General features: G+C 36.8%; 1 protein-coding gene across 2 annotated transcripts; it reads left to right on the plus strand.

The window, feature by feature from the left end:
* Window positions 1-1,361: 1,361 nt before the first annotated feature.
* LOC138381790 (fatty acid-binding protein, adipocyte) lies at window positions 1,362-13,968 on the plus strand. 2 transcript variants are annotated; one of them, XM_069466316.1, is made up of 4 exons: window positions 1,362-1,500; window positions 4,109-4,281; window positions 4,882-4,983; window positions 5,477-5,981. In XM_069466316.1, the coding sequence occupies exons 1-4, from the start codon at window positions 1,428-1,430 to the stop codon at window positions 5,525-5,527; spliced, it is 399 nt and encodes a 132-aa protein (XP_069322417.1). In that variant the 5' UTR covers window positions 1,362-1,427; the 3' UTR covers window positions 5,528-5,981. The 2 variants fall into 2 exon arrangements, with proteins under 2 accessions (XP_069322417.1, XP_069322418.1); XM_069466317.1 differs by lacking the exons at window positions 4,882-4,983; window positions 5,477-5,981 and adding exons at window positions 13,649-13,750; window positions 13,918-13,968 and having other exon boundaries at window positions 1,407-1,500.
* The last annotated feature ends 3,591 nt before the right edge of the window (window positions 13,969-17,559 follow it).

Here is a 17,559-nt window from a genome sequence, read left to right on the forward strand (position 1 = left end):
AAGTATAGTATTGGACAGTCCATCTCTAAAACAACATGTTTAAATTGCAGTGTTACAATACAGGTAACATATATTCAAATGTGATAATCATTTGCAAATCTTTTTGAAGCAATTTGTTACTAAAAGTAAAGCATCAACATATATTTTAAAAAGCAAGCCATTATTAGTTTAAAATATTATCAAAATTATCCCTCTATTAAATTTAGTCATTTGCATTTACTTTCCATCTGAACCGTCTTATTCAATGGGAAAACAGATGAATTTCTAAGGCAAGACCATCCTGGATGGTAGTCTTTGGATGCAACAGCCCATAGTGGGCTTGTGAATCAATAGTGTACTCAGCAGATATTGTTCAGTGGGATACACAGTGTGGTGATACATCACATTACAGTATTTTAATTTCTTCTTTCCTAAATCTGGATATGTTCATGGGAATTTGTTGCACATGTGAACATTTTCCATCATTCTGGTATAGGGTGGAAAGATTGAAAACCATGATTACTTTAGAAAATGAATGTCACAGATTAGTTCCTATGTAAAAGAAGGAAATAAATTTTGATAGGTTGTGACCACACCATTTCTGATCATTCGAGTAAAACAACACCATTGAGATCTGGTACATTCAGAGCTTATAATATAGCTCAGGAACTGAATGAATTCTCTTAGTGTGGGGAGACTATTTTCAATTGGGACCTATTTTTTAAGAGGTCTGTAGAAATCAACACTATGCTGCCATTTGGAGGATGGAAAGAGTGAAATTAAATTATAAGTTTAATTAAATCTACAGTCCAGATTCCTGATGGATGAATTGAATATACTTTTTTATTCATACAAAACATTTGAAATTAGATATCTGGGGTACTTTAAAATGCCATTATTTATTTTGTTTTAATTGCCAGGGAATTCCTGAGACAGTACCATCCCAAAGAGACTTTGCAATTACTTAAGAATCTCCAAGGTGATTCTTACGTTCCTCAATTAAAAAGAACCATATAATTGCAATTTTAATTAAAAACCCAAGAAAAGGGAGCCAAAGTTCATCCTGAGATAATTTCCCCTCTCTGTATTGGGATAAATATGTATGGAAATAATAGAGGGGAATAATGCACTGAGCATTAAACTGTCAAAACAGGAACATTTAAAATATCCTGTTAGCTGTTAAAAATAATTTGTACTCTAAGTCCAATGACCATTCGCCAAGGAGAACCAAAGTTGAGAAATTTATTAAAAACATGACTCAGAGGGAAAAATGCAGAGGCTGGTAACGAAGGAAATGATCGGATATCATTCCCAATTGGTTATTCCTAAGATCACATGTTCTGAGCATCTTTAAAAGGAAATTATCTGGACTCAAGAGGGTTACAGCACCTTCCTAAAAGCTGCTGCTTCTTTCTCACCTTGAAGAATAATCCTAGAAAACTCCCAAAATGTGTGACGCTTTTGTAGGTACCTGGAAACTTGTCTCCAGTGAAAACTTTGATGATTACATGAAAGAAGTAGGTAAGGAAATGCATTGTGGAATAACTGGATTTATAACATTTTCTCTGGGGGGAAAGAGTTTTACAGATGTGTTTTCACTCTGGAAGCACTGGCCAGACGTGAAAATGCTGCTTTCCTATATAGAGACTGTGCAAGTAGCAAATGAGAATCATTTGTTTCAAGAAATATTCTGAACCAAAGCTACAACTAGTGATTCCCAAAGGTGAACCGGTATTAAAAAAGATCTAAATGGAATTGCTATAGTCTATAGAAATGACAAGATTTTACTTTAATTGAAAACTTGAGTGTCTTTGATTTACTTGGGTTTTTGTCTGTTTTTCTTTCATCTTATTTTGCATATAAAATAAGCAATAACTTGGAAAGAAAAGTGTGTTTATTTCCTAGAGTGCAATAATTTCCATTTGAAAATGAAGGCGCTGTAATTCCAAACTGAATGCATTAACTTTTCAGTAAGTGTATGTTAGCCAATTATTTTCTTGTCTCAGTGTCAATCCATTAACATGTGTGGTTGTTTCATGGTAGACAAAAATCTTAATTTCAGAAAATATGTTTCCTGAAGGGCTTACATGCTTCTTTGACTAGAAATGACATGGGATGTTATAGAATTATTGAGTACATATGTAACATACCTCCTCTTCAATAATGGAGGCTTTTAATTTTTTAGACTCTGTTGATGTTGCCAGCATGTTGTTGTGTGAATGTCTCCCAGATGATTATGGAAGTAAAGCAACGGACATAAATCAGAGAGTCCTCCCCCAGCCCCTGACCCCTGTAAGTGATACAGTTGGATCCAGGATTAGCAAACTTGGGAGGAATTTTACACAATATCTTTATTGGAGTCTAGGATTTAATCCCTAAATCTCAAAAGACTTAACCCTCCCCTAAATTATACAGTATATTTTTTTCTTGTCTGTAACTACTATTTTGCTTGTTCATAGATGAGGGGGGAAATTAGGGACTTCAGCCATGAGAGAGACCTAACTTTCTAGACTATCAACTAGTTGTGATTCAATAAACTAATTAAATACACTGATATAGAAATGCCAGGATTTGGGGCTATTTGGCTATTGACTTTTAGAAATATTTTTCACTTTTAATATTTATTTTGTAATAACTGTACTTTTATATTATAAAGGACTGATGATAATGAAAGACAATAAGATACCTTCTGAATGAAATTAGCTACTCTAATTGAGGATGAGTGGACAGGTATTGCCTTCATTAGTCAAATAAAGACAGAATCAAGCAAGAGGAGAATATGATTTTTCCCAAGGTCAGCATTCTAGAATGACACTTGATGTTGCACCCATTCACTATGTTGACTCACTCTGTATATTTAATGTTGTAGTTTGTAACAGAGCCAGGACGTGATGAAGCAACATATTATCTTCCCACTTGTGGCCACTTTTCAGACAGCGAGATAAATCAGAGCCCCAGAATTACTTATTTTGCACAATATTTCCCCTCTATTTCTAACCTTTGGCCACCTTTCGTCAAAGAAATAGCTTAAATTTATATGTATGTATTAAAAAAATACAGCACATCTATGACTGTCATAAATTCTGTATAACATATGCAGTGGCAGCAGGTTACCACTATGTGGGGTTGTAAACTGTTCATCCCATACCTCACACAAGAAAAATATATGCCCCTTTTTAACTAAGAGGAATTCACAACTCAGGTGATCGGGAATCAAAGTATTGGCTTGTGAACTCTTCTAAACTAAGAAATAGTGATTTCTTAAATTTTGAAGTATTCACAATCAATGCTTAGTCCCTCTTTAATATTTCCTATAAATTATTAGGAATGATATCACCATTCTAAAATTATATGAATGTAGAAAACACATTGCTTTTGGGAGAAATTAATTAAAAACTCTCATTTCATGGTGGAGTAATTTAGAAAAGAAGCCCAGAGAACTAGACTTGGCAGCAAATGCCATGAAATATGATTTTTATATATTCAAGATAGATTATCTTTTAACTGAATAACTCCATATTGGCCCCCCAAATTCTTCAAATTTCTGTCTTTGTAGATTTTTAAATATGATTTTTAATATTTAAGAAGGAATGGTCAAGTTGCCACAAGTGTTTCATTAACAGAGAAAAATGACAGTGGCTGACAGTTTTTTAAATATATATTCCAAACGACTTAACCTTTATACATATTCTTGTTGAAAGTTAACAATGGGCCTCCTGAGAAGTTGTATCCAGAAGAGAGAAGGGAAAGTGCAAAGCATGGACCCATTAACACACCCAGGAGGATGGCTTGAGCCCAGGAGTTCAAGGCTGCAGCGAGCTATGATCACACCACTGCACTCCAGCCTGGGTGACAGAGCGAGATCCTGTCTCTTAAGAAAAAAAAAAAAAAAAAAAACCAAAAAAACCAAGAATAGATCTACACCTATTGTGGCTCAGAGTTTTTCTGTATTAGCCTGATTTACTTACCTGCAGGAGCTATTTAAATGAAGCCTTTAAGAAACTCACTGGTGTCTTTCTCCTCTTACATGCGTGTGTGCCCACGTGCACACACATGCTATGGTCTGCTGACTTAGATAAAGATGTGAGAGAAAATGTAAACCTGACAGTTTTTCTTTTCCTAACTGTAGGAGTGGGCTTTGCCACCAGGAAAGTGGCTGGCATGGCCAAACCCAACATGATTGTCAGTGTCAATGGGGATGTGATCACCATTAAATCGGAAAGTACCTTTAAAAATACTGAGATTTCCTTCAAACTAGGCCAGGAATTCGACGAAGTCACCGCAGATGATAGGAAAGTCAAGGTGAGAAATAAGGAATTGATACAGAGTAAATGCCTAGTTTCTAAATTGTCACTGCCTGCAAGAAGGTATTTTATTATAAAAAGAAAACTATTCTATTATAGACCAAAGAGCCCTGAACTCCTATATTTAAACCATGTTGCCTTTAATACATAGTTGGTGAATTTCCCCCTTTTTATTAAGTTGTTCTTAATATGACTATTATTATTAAAATTATTAACATAATTTATGTATCATACAATACGTAGAGTATTTGAAGTGAATTAAGGTAATATTACAATGTTAGAGAATGTTTTTAAAAGAGTAGAGGAAAAAAAGGAAGAAAAATCACCCATACTAATACCATCTCAATGTAAATTTATTATTTATATTCCTTCACGGTATTTTTTCAAATGCAATTTATATAAAATATTCAGGACATAATGTATATGTAAGTTGTTATGCTGTTGTTTTTGACATTCCTTTTTTTCTTGTAGAAATTTATTCTTGACATTTAAAATTACTAATGACCTCAAAATATTCTTTTGAACAAAGGCACTGTATTTTTTATTTTATTTTCTGTCATCATGTGCAAATAGTAATCACTTTTTATTATGCCTGCAGAGCACCATAACCTTAGATGGGGGTGTTTTGGTACATGTGCAGAAATGGGATGGCAAATCAACCACCATAAAGAGAAAACGAGAGGGTGATAAACTGGTGGTGGTGAGTATCTTCTGGGTACCCAATTCCAGATCCTACTGCTAGGGCATCTCATGATCTTTGTGCCACTTAAGGAAACAGATACTTACCTTGATTATATAGAACAAAAAGGTGATTTTATTGGGATTATGGTTCCACTCTGGCAATTGCCCTTCATGTTTTTGAGCTCAGCCCAGGTATGCTGTCTCCCAGGAAGTATTCCTCCTCCCAGTTAGGCACCCTGAGGCTGTCTCCAGCGGTGCCTCCACCACACTGTAGTATATATCTCTGTTTCTCCTTCATCATGTACATTGCAAGCTCCTTTGAGGGGAAGACTTGTATCTTCCTGGTCTTTGTATCTCTCTAATTTATTACGGTATGAGGTCTATATATAGGAGCTCAGAACAAATGTCTTTTGAATGAATATTGTTTCCTTTCCAACACTGAGAGATACAACAAATAAACCAATGGTTTAGTCCCAGTGATTGACCAAGATTTTTTTTTTTTGCATGCCTAGGAATGTATCATGAAAGGTGTCACTTCCACCAGAGTTTATGAGAGAGCGTAAGCCACGGAACACTGACCTGGACTGAAGTTTGCATCAAACTCTACGACATACTCTTGGATGTATTGTTCAAAAAGAGATTGTTACTTTCCACTATTAAGCAAGCAACGGATTTTATCCAATGCTGATTTTATTCAATATGGTTGTATTGGTTAAATAAAACTTTTTGGATTTAAAAGGTGATGTAATGATGTATTTATTGTGCTGGATAGTTTCTTACTCATTATTGAGTGAAGGAAATAGAAAAATTTGCATTATTGCTTTGTTTCTGATATAAGTAATAAAATATTTCATAATAATTTGAAGTAAAAAAATTAATATCTATGAATCTTCCACTTTTCTGAGTAGGAGATAATAACTATGTACCATCACTGAATAGTAAATCCTTCTTTAGTATATCTATAGTTAAGTAAGTATCTTTCAGAGACTTAAGGTCATTTTAAATATAGTGAAATTGTCCACAGCCAGCTGGCCCAAGTGCTTACATTTAATACCTGGCCCATCTTAGAGCATTGCAAGAGAGAAGTACATACAATAGTCCCCCTTATGCCTGGGGGATACGTTCCAAGAGCCCCAGTGGATACCTGAAACCCTGGATAGCACTAAACCCTCTATATATTACGTTTTTTCCTGTACATATATACCTGAAAAAGTTTATTTATAAATTAGGCACTGTAACAGATTAACAACAATAACTAATAATAGAATAGAACAATTATAACAATATGCTGTAATAAAAGTTATGTAAATGTTGTCTTGCCCTCTCTCAAAATATTTCTACTGTACTTCAGGTAACTGAAACCCCAGAAAGCAAAACCCTGGATGTGGGGGAGCACTGCTGTAAAATGCACATGGTAGAAAAAGCTTCTAGTTTACAACTTTTAGTTTGCAGAATTATTGGTAAACCATGCTATCTCCAAAATCACTCCAGAATTCATTGCAAATAATTCCATAATATTCATTGCAGAAAAAAGTGCAATATAATGAGTAAAGATTCAAATAAAAAAGATTTAAATTTTATTGTAGTGGATGCCAAACTTTCATTTTTCTTGCCAGTGGAACTTTTTATTCAACAAAATCTCCATGGAATCTCAATACATAAAACACACAAAAATGATGAGGTTTCGCAGGCAGTGCTTGTGTGTGTGTGTGTGTGTCCTGCCTTTTGTGGAAGCTATGAAGCACCTCTATAGATTACTTAAGTTCCATGTACATATTAATAGATTGAAATTTCTAAATCACATGTTTACATTTTATAGTAAGACAAAATCTGTTAAAGTATATGCCATAGTTCGTATAATTCTGTTTGTGATATTCTCTTTAAAAATAAGTTCATAGATATTCATTTTCTGAGTACCTTCCCTATATGTAACACCATGATAGAGGACAGGAGAGGTGGACTAGGTTCTTGACCATATTGTCTTCTTCACAAAAACATAGAATAAGATTCTCACTTTGGGCTCATTAGAGGTTTGGAGAACCTAAATAGAGAGGATTTATAAGGGTTGATTAGGACAATTCTTAGTAAACTAATATTTATTAAGCACAAACTATGCTGCCAGGCACTTTGCATGCTTTGCATAATTTGATGAGGAGGATTTAGCATTCCTGTTTGCAGAGGAAACTAAGGCTCAGAGTTTAAGATCACAAAACTAAGAAGGAAATAGATACAAGAATGTGAAAATGAAGAGAGCTACTCTGGCTGGAATATAGATTTGGAAGCCATCAGGGTCTAAGTCATAGTTTGAGTCATAAAATGAGATGAGATGAATTTTGAGAGGATTCTGGGAAGACAGCAGAGGAGAAAGCACCAGGAATATGTCTCCCCACCTAGACAACAATTGCACTGCCAGAATCTGTCTGATATATCTATTTCGAAACTCCGAACTCTATTGAATCCTTTTAATATTCAGGGGAAGTGTTGGATGATAAATTGAATTTAATTTTGGTCAATTTCAGTTCTTAATACAGTTGAAGACGCCCATCCCCCACCCCAAGCCCATGGTAGGCAGCTATGCACATGTTCCTGGAGCAGCTTGTAGGAACTAGGATGGGCAATAGGGACGCTGTTTTCTAAATACTGTAGATCTGTCCTTTGACTGATGATTGCTGCTTCTCATCACAGAGGTGCAGACACAGGCCAGCAGCCATTATTGCATACAAACACACATCCCTCATAGCTGCAAATCCCTTCCCCTTGGGCTGAAGCAACTTCCAAGTTATTTAAAAAGTCAACTCCTCTCCTCTTCCCACTTCATTTCTCCCTTTTTCCTTTTTGTGAGCCAGATATCAAAGACTAGGACATTTAAAGCAACCACACATATAAGGGAAACTGGAAAGTGGAATGCACAGGCTCAGAAGACCTTGAGCTTATTCCTCAGGCTGATCCTTGGCACATAGATGGCCTGTAACAATAAAAAGTTTAAAAAAAAAAAAAAAACAGTAAATCCTGAGGAAGGAAGAGAATCTGATTAGCAGAGTTTCTACAATATTAGATTCAAATATCCAGTTTTCAAGAAAAAAATCACAAGTCACACAAAGAAATGGGAAAGTATGGCCCTTCAAGGGAAAAAATTAAACAGCAGAAACTGTTCCTGATAAACACCAAATGGTGACCTATTAGACAAAGACTTTAAAACTACTTTCTTTAAGAGGCTCAGAGAATTAAGGGACGATGAGGAGAAATTAAAGAAGATAAGGCATGAACAAAATGGAAATATCAATAAAGAAATAGAAAGCCTAAAAAGAAACCAGTAGAAATTCTAGAGCTAAAATGTATAATAACTGAAATGAAAAATTCACTAGAGGGATTCGAAGGCCTATTTGAGCAGACAGAAAAAAGAATCAGTGAACTTGAAAATAGGACAATAGAAATTATTGAGTTTGAGGAACATAAAGAAAAAAATTGAAGAAAAGTAAACACAGCCCAAGGGATCTGTGGGACCCCATCAAGCAGACCAATAGTCAATGTAGAAAATGAGATGTCGAAGGAGCACATAAAAATGAGAGAGCGGAGAAATAAACATTGAAACTGTCATAAAAACAAGATGTATAACTATTCTATAACAAATTATAATATTCCAGTTTCTTTGCCAGCATTAAAAATTAGGAACATTCTAATTTTAAAATTTTTGACTTGAGGCATTGGTGCTTGCTTTTTTTGTAATCAAACAAAGGGGCCAAAGGCTAGTGGTGGTAGCAGAATAAACAGCAAAGAACTTTCTTAGTTGAGACGGGAGACTTGTACGGAAGTAACGAGACACCGAGAAAGATGAAGGGAGAGAATCCCTCTGCCATGTGATAATGACCACAATGAAAGGCCTGTCGTAAGAGCAGGTCAGGAGAGGATAACGTATTAAAACCCTGTCTTTAGTCACTGTTTGAGAGATAAAGAATGCTAATGAGAAGAACTGCCAGTTAAAAATAAAGAAATACTGCTTATTTCTTTTGTCACTCATTCATAAGACATTACTGAACACTTAACAATATGCCAGGCACTGTCTTAGGGATACAGAGGCAAGGAAGAAATTTTTCTTTCTTTGATGGACTCATAGAATAGCTCAGGAGACAGCTGGGAAATAACCAGTTGCAATACTATGAAATAAATTCTCTAATACGCTTCTGTTAAAAGTATAATTATATCATACAATTAGGGATCACCCAGTCCTGAACAAGTTTCACAGAGGGAGAGATGTTTGAGTTTGATCTGGAAAGACGGTGTACACGAGGCCAACTGCACATGATCCATGTAATTCGTTGTTGTGAGGTCCAAATGAACCATTTGGTGAAGCTATTTACAAAGGCATATCAATGAGGAAGGCTTAATCTGCAAGTAACAAAAACTCACACACAAAATTGTTTAAATAATAATGGAATTTATTAACTAACATAACCAAAATTCTAGAAATAAAGTGGCCTTCAGTTCCTTCCACCTTTTTGCTGTGCCATCCTCTGTTTTGGCTCCATCTTTGAGTTGGTAACATGGATAGAGCCACTGTAAATATATAAGAAAGCAAAGTGCAGAGGAAGAAGAGAGACCATCTCTCTCTTTGGCTCTCTCCTAGGGGTGGGGAATTTTACTGAAGCCAGAAATTTGACTTTACCTTTTGTCTCCTGGGCCAGCTGAGTTCTAAAATGGACCGCAGGATTGATTTCTGAATCAATCTATAGCAGGAGAATTGGAAAAAGGATGGGAGACCTTTGTCACAGTACCCCACTGGCCAAAATGCATAGCCATGCATGCTTGCTATCTTTCAAGCAGAGAGTGCATACACATCTAGAACCAGTAAAGCAAGCTCTAATAACTTGCTCTATATTTGAACACCTCCGAATGCACCTACAACTGCTGAGGCACTTATTTTGAGCATGGGATTCAGCTTCCTGAAAATGACTTGAGGGTTTTTGCTTACCTTATTTTTCCCTCCAGATATTTTACTAACTGTTCTACCTATAAAAGTATCACATTATGAATTTCTTCTTTATATGTTTTCATCAAAAGCAACTCTTTATCCCACTTATTACTTTGTGGTGCCAAACATCAACTGCTTGTTTGTTTTGTCCACATATAGATGATTTGAATAAAATATTTCTCTGAATTGAAGAAGTATTTCAGACAAAGCAGATAAAAGTATGAATATTCTTCTTCTGGCCCCTGACACTCTTAACTTTCCAGCATCTTTGAAACAACTTGAGTTCAAAGCTGTAATTTAAACCCACAGCCCCTGAATCTAATCCTTCTTGGTACACTCAGTACCTGCAAAGTCTACTGGGGTTGCAGAAGATGAGTGAGAAATGATTGCACAGAGATTGAAACTATTTGCTGCCTTTGTCTTTCGACTACAGATGCCAAATATCATTTTTCTCCATAAAACTTCTTAAAATTTCCCCTCACAATTTTAAATGGTGTCTTTTAATATCAAAATTACTTTGTAATCCTGAAAGACAAATTTTCCAGGCATTAGCTTTGCTTCCTTTTTAAGACTTACATCACATACCACTATTCACTTGTCACCTTTCTTCCCAGTCCTCAATTACCCTTGATTAAAAACAATGACAATATTAATAACACCCTACGCCCTACTCCAAGCAACTGTAGGCATTTCAGTTACATTAACTAATATCAGTCCATCAACCCTGCAAGGGAGGGAGGGGAAGATATTATTTTAATGAGGAGGACATTCAGGCACTGTGACTTATCCAAACAAAAAAACAGCTGAGGTGGACCAAACAAGGATTTCCTAGGGTTGCATGGGAATACGCCCTTGCCAGGTGTTCATCAGACATTTGCTGGGGTATTCCTTCAGGGTTGATTCAGTATCCATTGTTCAAAAGGCTGATCTCCATTGAAAATTGTCTCTGTTCTACAAGTAATATTTATCAGGTGACTCTTACATGTAAATTTCTTTGCTAGAAGGTATAATCGTTGACCTGGATTTAACGTCACATGTTAATTTTCTGTTTCTTAATTTGGAGGTAAATAAAATGAGTCAAATGCTGGTGCCTAGAATCTTCGGTCTTGCTACTGCTGCCCATTGGCCATTTCAGAAGAGTCATGTGATGAAGATGCTCTTTAAATGAAGTTACTAGTAGCACTGGAAAGCTTACCTTTCTCTGGTTCTCTGTTGTGAGTGCCTCTCCTCAGCAAGCTTTCCATGATGGTTGAGCCCTTCCTGGGAACCTGGAAGCTGGTCTCCAGTGAAAACTTTGAGGATTACATGAAAGAACTGGGTGAGAAATGCCATTATAAGATTTTTGAAGACTGGCAAAGTATTTTGTGATGTGGCTGGGTTTGTACTTTACAATGAATTTTCCTATAATTTCTCTTTCTTATGTAATCCTACAGTAAATTCATATGATAATAACATAGTTTATACATCTACTCTTGCTTTTTTAAATTACTAGTAATAATTGTCTCTTTTTAGAAGATTAGACCTACCTGTCTCCAGTCATAATCCATATGTTTATACTTTTTGAAAATACTGCATCTTAACCTCTAGATAGAGTTTCTCTTTAGCGTGATCATCTCATTGAATAGCTTTTCCCAGCTTTAAATTTATAGACAGTAAAGATTATAATTAAATATATCCATTAAATTGGTTGCAAGGCTTGCTTTAAGTTAAAACTTTAAAAAAGTAGTAGCAACAAATAAAATTTTTAGTTGGTTAATTTATAGAGTTCTCATACCTATGAGAGATATTTAAAAAACATTATTTTGAAGAATTCCAAATTTTTATGGGAGAAAGAGAACATTTTTACTCATTGAACATCTCACAATTGGTTATTACTCAGAAGTATAAACACTACCTATCCTTTATTTTGGACTCAAGTTGAATAGTTAAACATTAATTAAAATGACTTGGGTGTATAACAGTTAAAACTACTCTTTACTAATACTAGAAGAACAGTAATTATTTAATATTTTTTCATATGTAATTAAGAGAAAACTCCCTTGTAATAAAAAACTGTATATAAAGCTAAGATTTTCTTAACTTTTCCTTAGTTTTTTTTTTTTTAACTTTGCTGCAACTATGGCCTACAACTATTAATTAATGTTTACTCCATGTTGGCAACAAAACAACAATGTTTAATCCCTCAAAAATAGAATTCAATGTGCTTATAAATGTAATATTTATTCCTCTTTTGTAGTCAGAATTAACTTCTTCAAGGGATAATAAGAAACAAGTTTTCCTCTCTTTTCATGGATTTATAGACTCACTTGCTTTGAATTAAAATTGAGAGGCATATAATAAACTTGGGACTTAAGGCCAGAATGGCACTTGCCTTGACTGGGAGCTGGGGTTAGCCATGGCACAAGAAGGAATAACATCTGAGCACCTACTATGTGCCAGCACCAGGTCAAGTCCTTTTATTTACTCTTCTAGTACTTCTGTGAGGTAAGTACTACAGTTACCCACATTTTACTGTGCAGCAAACTGACGGTTAGAGAAGATCTATAATATGCCTGAGCTAGCAGGTGGCCAAGCTGGAGCCCGGGTTTTAACCAGCTCACTCTGCTTTGTGATCCGCGTGTCTGCAGTGAGATGAGTCACACCAGCTTCACAATCTGAAGGAGTCAGCTCCTCTGCCCACCTACTGCAGGAGTCAAGTTTGACAATGGAAAATCTCCAACTTGAACAGGGCACAGGCTCTAAGCCAAACTCCTGCATTGTTGCCCTGACACTCCATGAGCAAAAGCGCAAGCGTTTGATCAGGAATCACTATATGAAAGCCTATATAAATACACATTTTAGATGAAGCACAATAGTCTCAGAGAGTGGATTCAGTTTTTCCAAATGTCAACTATAATTACTAGATATACCTTGTGATTGAGAGAATCTGGCTGAATCCAGATATCACAGAGAGCATAAAAGAAGTTATTGTACACGATCCAAAACTTCAATAGGTGAAGTATGCGCTCTTTGAAAATTGCTTTCCAAAATGATTGTTAACATTTCTTCTTAAATGTCTTAATAAGGTGTGTTGGTTTCCTGTCTTCCAGGAGTTGACGGTGCAGCTCGGAATGCGGCAGGGTCAGTGAAGCCAACCGTCACTATTAGTGTCAACGGGGAAAAGGTGAACATCAGAACAGAAAGTTCTTTCAAGAACACTGAGATCTCCTTCAAGCTGGGTGAAGAATTTGATGAAACCACAGCAGACAACCGGAAAGTGAAGGTCAGAACTAAATCTGCAGGAAAAAACTAGAAGATGGTTAGGCATGGTTTACTCTATGTAATTTGATTGATTACCAAGTCAGTCTGGGCTTGTTGTCAATATCTGCACAACTCTGAACTTAATCCTTTTGCTAACTATCCCAATGGTTAACAATAGGGCTAAAAAACTCAAGCTGTTTTCACCTTTTCCCCCTGATCTTTCTTTGTCATTGTGTAAAAGAGCATAGAGAAGGAACGGTTAAGTACAAATAGCTTAGGTATTGTTTGTCTGGGAGAGAGCACTAATTGACTAATCTCTTGAGACTTCTAGCTTGACAGTATTAAATTAAGAACCAAAGTGAAGTTTTTAAAGAAAAAAATTTCAAAATAGAAATTATAAAGTAGATGTCCAGTCATATGAAAGTTAGAATGTGGTGGATTGCTACTTCTAATTGATTTCTTTATGCATTTATAGAGCATCATAACATTAGACAGTGGCTCAATGATTCAGGTCCAAAAATGGCTTGGCAAAGAGACAACAATCAAAAGAAAAATTGCAGATGGAAAAATGGTAGTGGTAAGTTTTATCTAAATTGAAATGTTTATATGCTCCTATTTTATACATGCCTTTCACATTATTCAATTGTTTTTTACCTCTACTTGAAAGTTTGGTCTGGGGACAGAGAGATAGGGTAATTTTAGCCTGTTATCTACCAACTCTAATAAATTCCCTTTTGCTTTTAGGAATGCATCATGAATAATATTGTCAGCACCAGAGTCTATGAGAAGGTGTGAAGAAAAGGTCCACATTGGTGAAAACTTGTTCACTGACAGGGAGCTGATACTTGAAGAAGACATACCTTAGGGCCAGTGAGTTTTTAAAAATGTCTCATTATAAATTTGCTCAATAAAATCATCAAATCAAGTGCAGTTTTAGAGCTGTTTGATAATAAGGGTTAGGGAGAGTCTGATAAATTGGTAAGGTGAGAAGCTACTTGCCTGTGGTGTGATTGTAACAGCGCCAAAGTCCCTTCTGTCTCTGCCCATCTGACTGCCACAGTCCTTGAGCTCCTGCCAATGGATCCATTCCATTTAGGTTCAGGCATTCTATCAAAGCCACGTGGAAGTTTATATGGCCTCAAAGGGAGATATATTCTATCACTGGAACCTAATTTGGGCAGCACAGATTCCAAAAACCAACATTGCTTTGCAGAAGTCTGGCCCTGCTTAAAGCAGATAGATAGATAGATTAGGTGATGATGATAATGATGATGTTGATATGAAGAAAGTAGATACATAAATAAATAGATGATAGAAAGATAGCAAACAATAGAGCCTGCATATTTATACAGTATGGTGGAGTTATTGTCAAAGAGGATTTAAAACAATTATTGCCTTCCTTCTCCATAAATACATTTAAAATAATCAGCCTGGTGCATCTGTCACCACTGTTTACAGCTTAGCCTTTGCAGAATGACATTTTATTAAATGCCAGTCCTGAATTTCTAAATGCCTAGTAGGAATACAATTGTTAGAGCTACATAAATTCCCTTAACAGTTTCACTAAATGCTATTGTTAGGAATGAGTCCTGTCAGGGCTTAGAGCAAGACACGAGTAATGGAGGTAAAATTAGAGGGTAAAGCCTGAAAACTGAGAGTCCCTGTAGCACTGGGAAGAGGAAAAGAGAAAGAGGAGGAATTAGGTGAATAACCATGTTGTGCCTTAAATTGAAACATAGATAGTAGGTGGTTAAACTTAAGTCCTGAGAATCATGTTTAATATGCACTAGAGTGGAATGCCCATGTAATTTTGTAGCTGGGCCCCTTGAGATTTTAGTACTCTAGCATTTTTTAATGACTAAAGTAATACAAAATTTGACTAGGTCCTTATTTGTTTACACACGTTAACTGCTTGCTTCCTACCCAACACCCCTTGTTCTCACAATAATTATTAACTGCTGTTGTACTGTTTCTTTGTCAAGCAAGAGGAGATAACTCCAGGGTTGCAAGGAAAACCTATGAGTTTATTTTACAGAAAGAATGAATGTTCTTAAAAGAGTTGCAACTAACTCCTGATGCCCAGAAGTCTGGTTACTCAAAGCGTTATCTGAGACGAAGAGCAACACAGACTTTCCCCTTTTGGTTCCTTAAAATTCCACCCCCCCCCGCCCACCATTCCCTGGCCACATAAAAGCTCCCTGCTTCATTTCTTTGGTAAAATGGATCTGAGAGATTTTACTCTCCCGGCTTCTTGCTCTGGTCAAATCAAACAAACCTCTGTATATCTCCAAGCACCAGTGTCACAGTTTGGCTTTAGCTGCACATCAGGTATATGAGCCTAAATTTGGGGTTCTGCAACAATTTGTAACCCAAACTGGGTGACAAGTTAAAAGTGAAAAGGGGAACTATTAAGAGTTACACCTGGGCCAGGCATGGTGGGTCACGCCTGTAATCCTAGCACTCTGGGAGGCCGAGGTGGGAGGATCGCTCGAGGTCAGGAATTTGAGACCAGCCTGAGCAAGAGCGAGACCCCGTCTCTACTAAAAATAGAAAGAAATTAGCTGGACAACTAAAAATATATAGACAAAATTAGCCGGGCATGGTGGCGCATGCCTGTAGTCCCAGCTGCTTGGGAGGCTGAGGCAGAAGGATTGCTTGAGCCCGGGAGTTTGAGGTTGCTGTGAGCTAGGCTGACACAACGGCACTCCAGCCTGGGCAACAGAGTGAGACTCTGTCTCAAAAAAAAAAAAAAAAGAGTTACACCTGGACAGCAGGCATAAACTGGGACTGTTCTAGGCAAACTGGGGTTATGGTCACCCTAGTAGGCGTGAAATTGAAGGGTAATAAACAAAAGGACGCAAGCATGGGGTTGGGGCATGAACTGAATCCCTTGCCAAGGAAAGCACCTAGGTCCTGTCACATTGAACCCTGAAGACAGCTGGGCATTTAGCTGGGTACTGGAAGTGACTGGCTTGGTGCTAGCACACAGCTGCTGCACACGGGCAGCTTAACCGTATTAAATCATAATACAAGAAGAACCAAAATAAGGATATTGTTCTTGTCATGACCTGTCCTTCCCATTCCTAAAGGACTTAAGTGTACAAAATGTAACCATGCTTGCCCTGCAGAAGTAAAATTAAAATAATTTGTTTTGAACTTGCAATAGTATTTAATTTTCATACTTCATGCACAAAAATACAATAACCATAGATGAAAATGCTTTTCTTCACTGGTTATAAAAAGACAACTGATTATCCCAAAGATAATAACCCAAATTAGATGAAACATTAGGATAAAGTATCAGGACATAACCTAGCCCCCAAATTATACACTCTTATGATTTCTATCTTGAACATTTAGAGGAAAAATATAATCTATTAATTTTGGAGTTTGGTGTCCTGGCCCTGCGTCCTTTTTCCAGAAAGGTGGTGAGGGACGATTTAACCACCAGTTTAACCACCACTGATAGAATGGGACTGATCTGTTGCCCCAGAAACACATGCAGTGAAGTGGAACAGGGTTGGAGGACCAGTCAGAGGTAAACTTGAACCCTGCTTCTGCCATTGGCAGCTACGTGTGGATGGATGCATGAGCTGCTTCATCACTTTAGTCTTCTCCTTTGTAAAATAGAGACTTAGCTACTTCTCAAGGTTGTGGTGAGGGTAAATAAGACCTTACAAAAAGGATCAACACAGGCAATCCCTCAGGTCTTCCCCTTTTCCCCAGATGCCCTTCCCAGATTACAGGGCAACGAGAATGCAGAGAGTAGGAGCAATGGAATTGGCGAGCATGTGCACTCGAACAGGGAGCAGAAGAGGCCAGAGCTTGAGCATCTCGGCAAAAGTAAGCTTAGAGCAGGGTCTTGAAACAACTAATTAGAAATGGACTTTGTGGAAAAGGAGTAGGGAAAATGGATTGCTTTGTAAAACAGAGTTCGGATTTCAGTAGAGCTTATTAAAAATAATACATTTCAATATATGTTACAAAGCAATTTCACAAAAGTTATCTTTCTTGATCCTCAAAACAATCAATATTTTACAAATGATAAAACTGCAACCCAAATGCCATCCATCTAGTAAGTGGTAAAGTTCGATGAGAATTTACTCCAAATTCACTATAACTTTCATTTTACATTAAGAAATAATGTCAGTTGCCAGGCACAGTGGCTCATGCCTGTAATCCTAGCACTCTGGGAGGCCAAGGTGGGATGATTGCTTGAGGTCAGGAGTTTAAGACCAGCCTGAGCAAGAACGAGACTCCGTCTCTACCAAAAATAGAAAAAATTATCCAGGTATATTGGTGTGCACCTGTAGTCCCAGCTACTTGGGAGGCTGAGGCAGGAGGATCACTTGAGCCCAGGAGTTTGAGGTTGTAGCAAGCTACGAT

The sequence above is a fragment of the Eulemur rufifrons genome, chromosome 3 (assembly GCF_041146395.1).
Source record: "Eulemur rufifrons isolate Redbay chromosome 3, OSU_ERuf_1, whole genome shotgun sequence".
Classification (NCBI taxonomy): Eukaryota; Metazoa; Chordata; class Mammalia; order Primates; family Lemuridae; genus Eulemur; species Eulemur rufifrons.

Bases quoted from the DNA above. Each gene is read 5' to 3' on its own strand.
- LOC138381790 (XM_069466316.1), top strand. From the start codon at position 1,428: ATGTGTGACGCTTTTGTAGGTACCTGGAAACTTGTCTCCAGTGAAAAC. The intron at 1,501-4,108 runs GTAAGGAAATGC...TCCTAACTGTAG, and splicing joins TGATTACATGAAAGAAGTAG to GAGTGGGCTTTGCCACCAGG. The intron at 4,984-5,476 runs GTGAGTATCTTC...TTGCATGCCTAG, and splicing joins AGGGTGATAAACTGGTGGTG to GAATGTATCATGAAAGGTGT.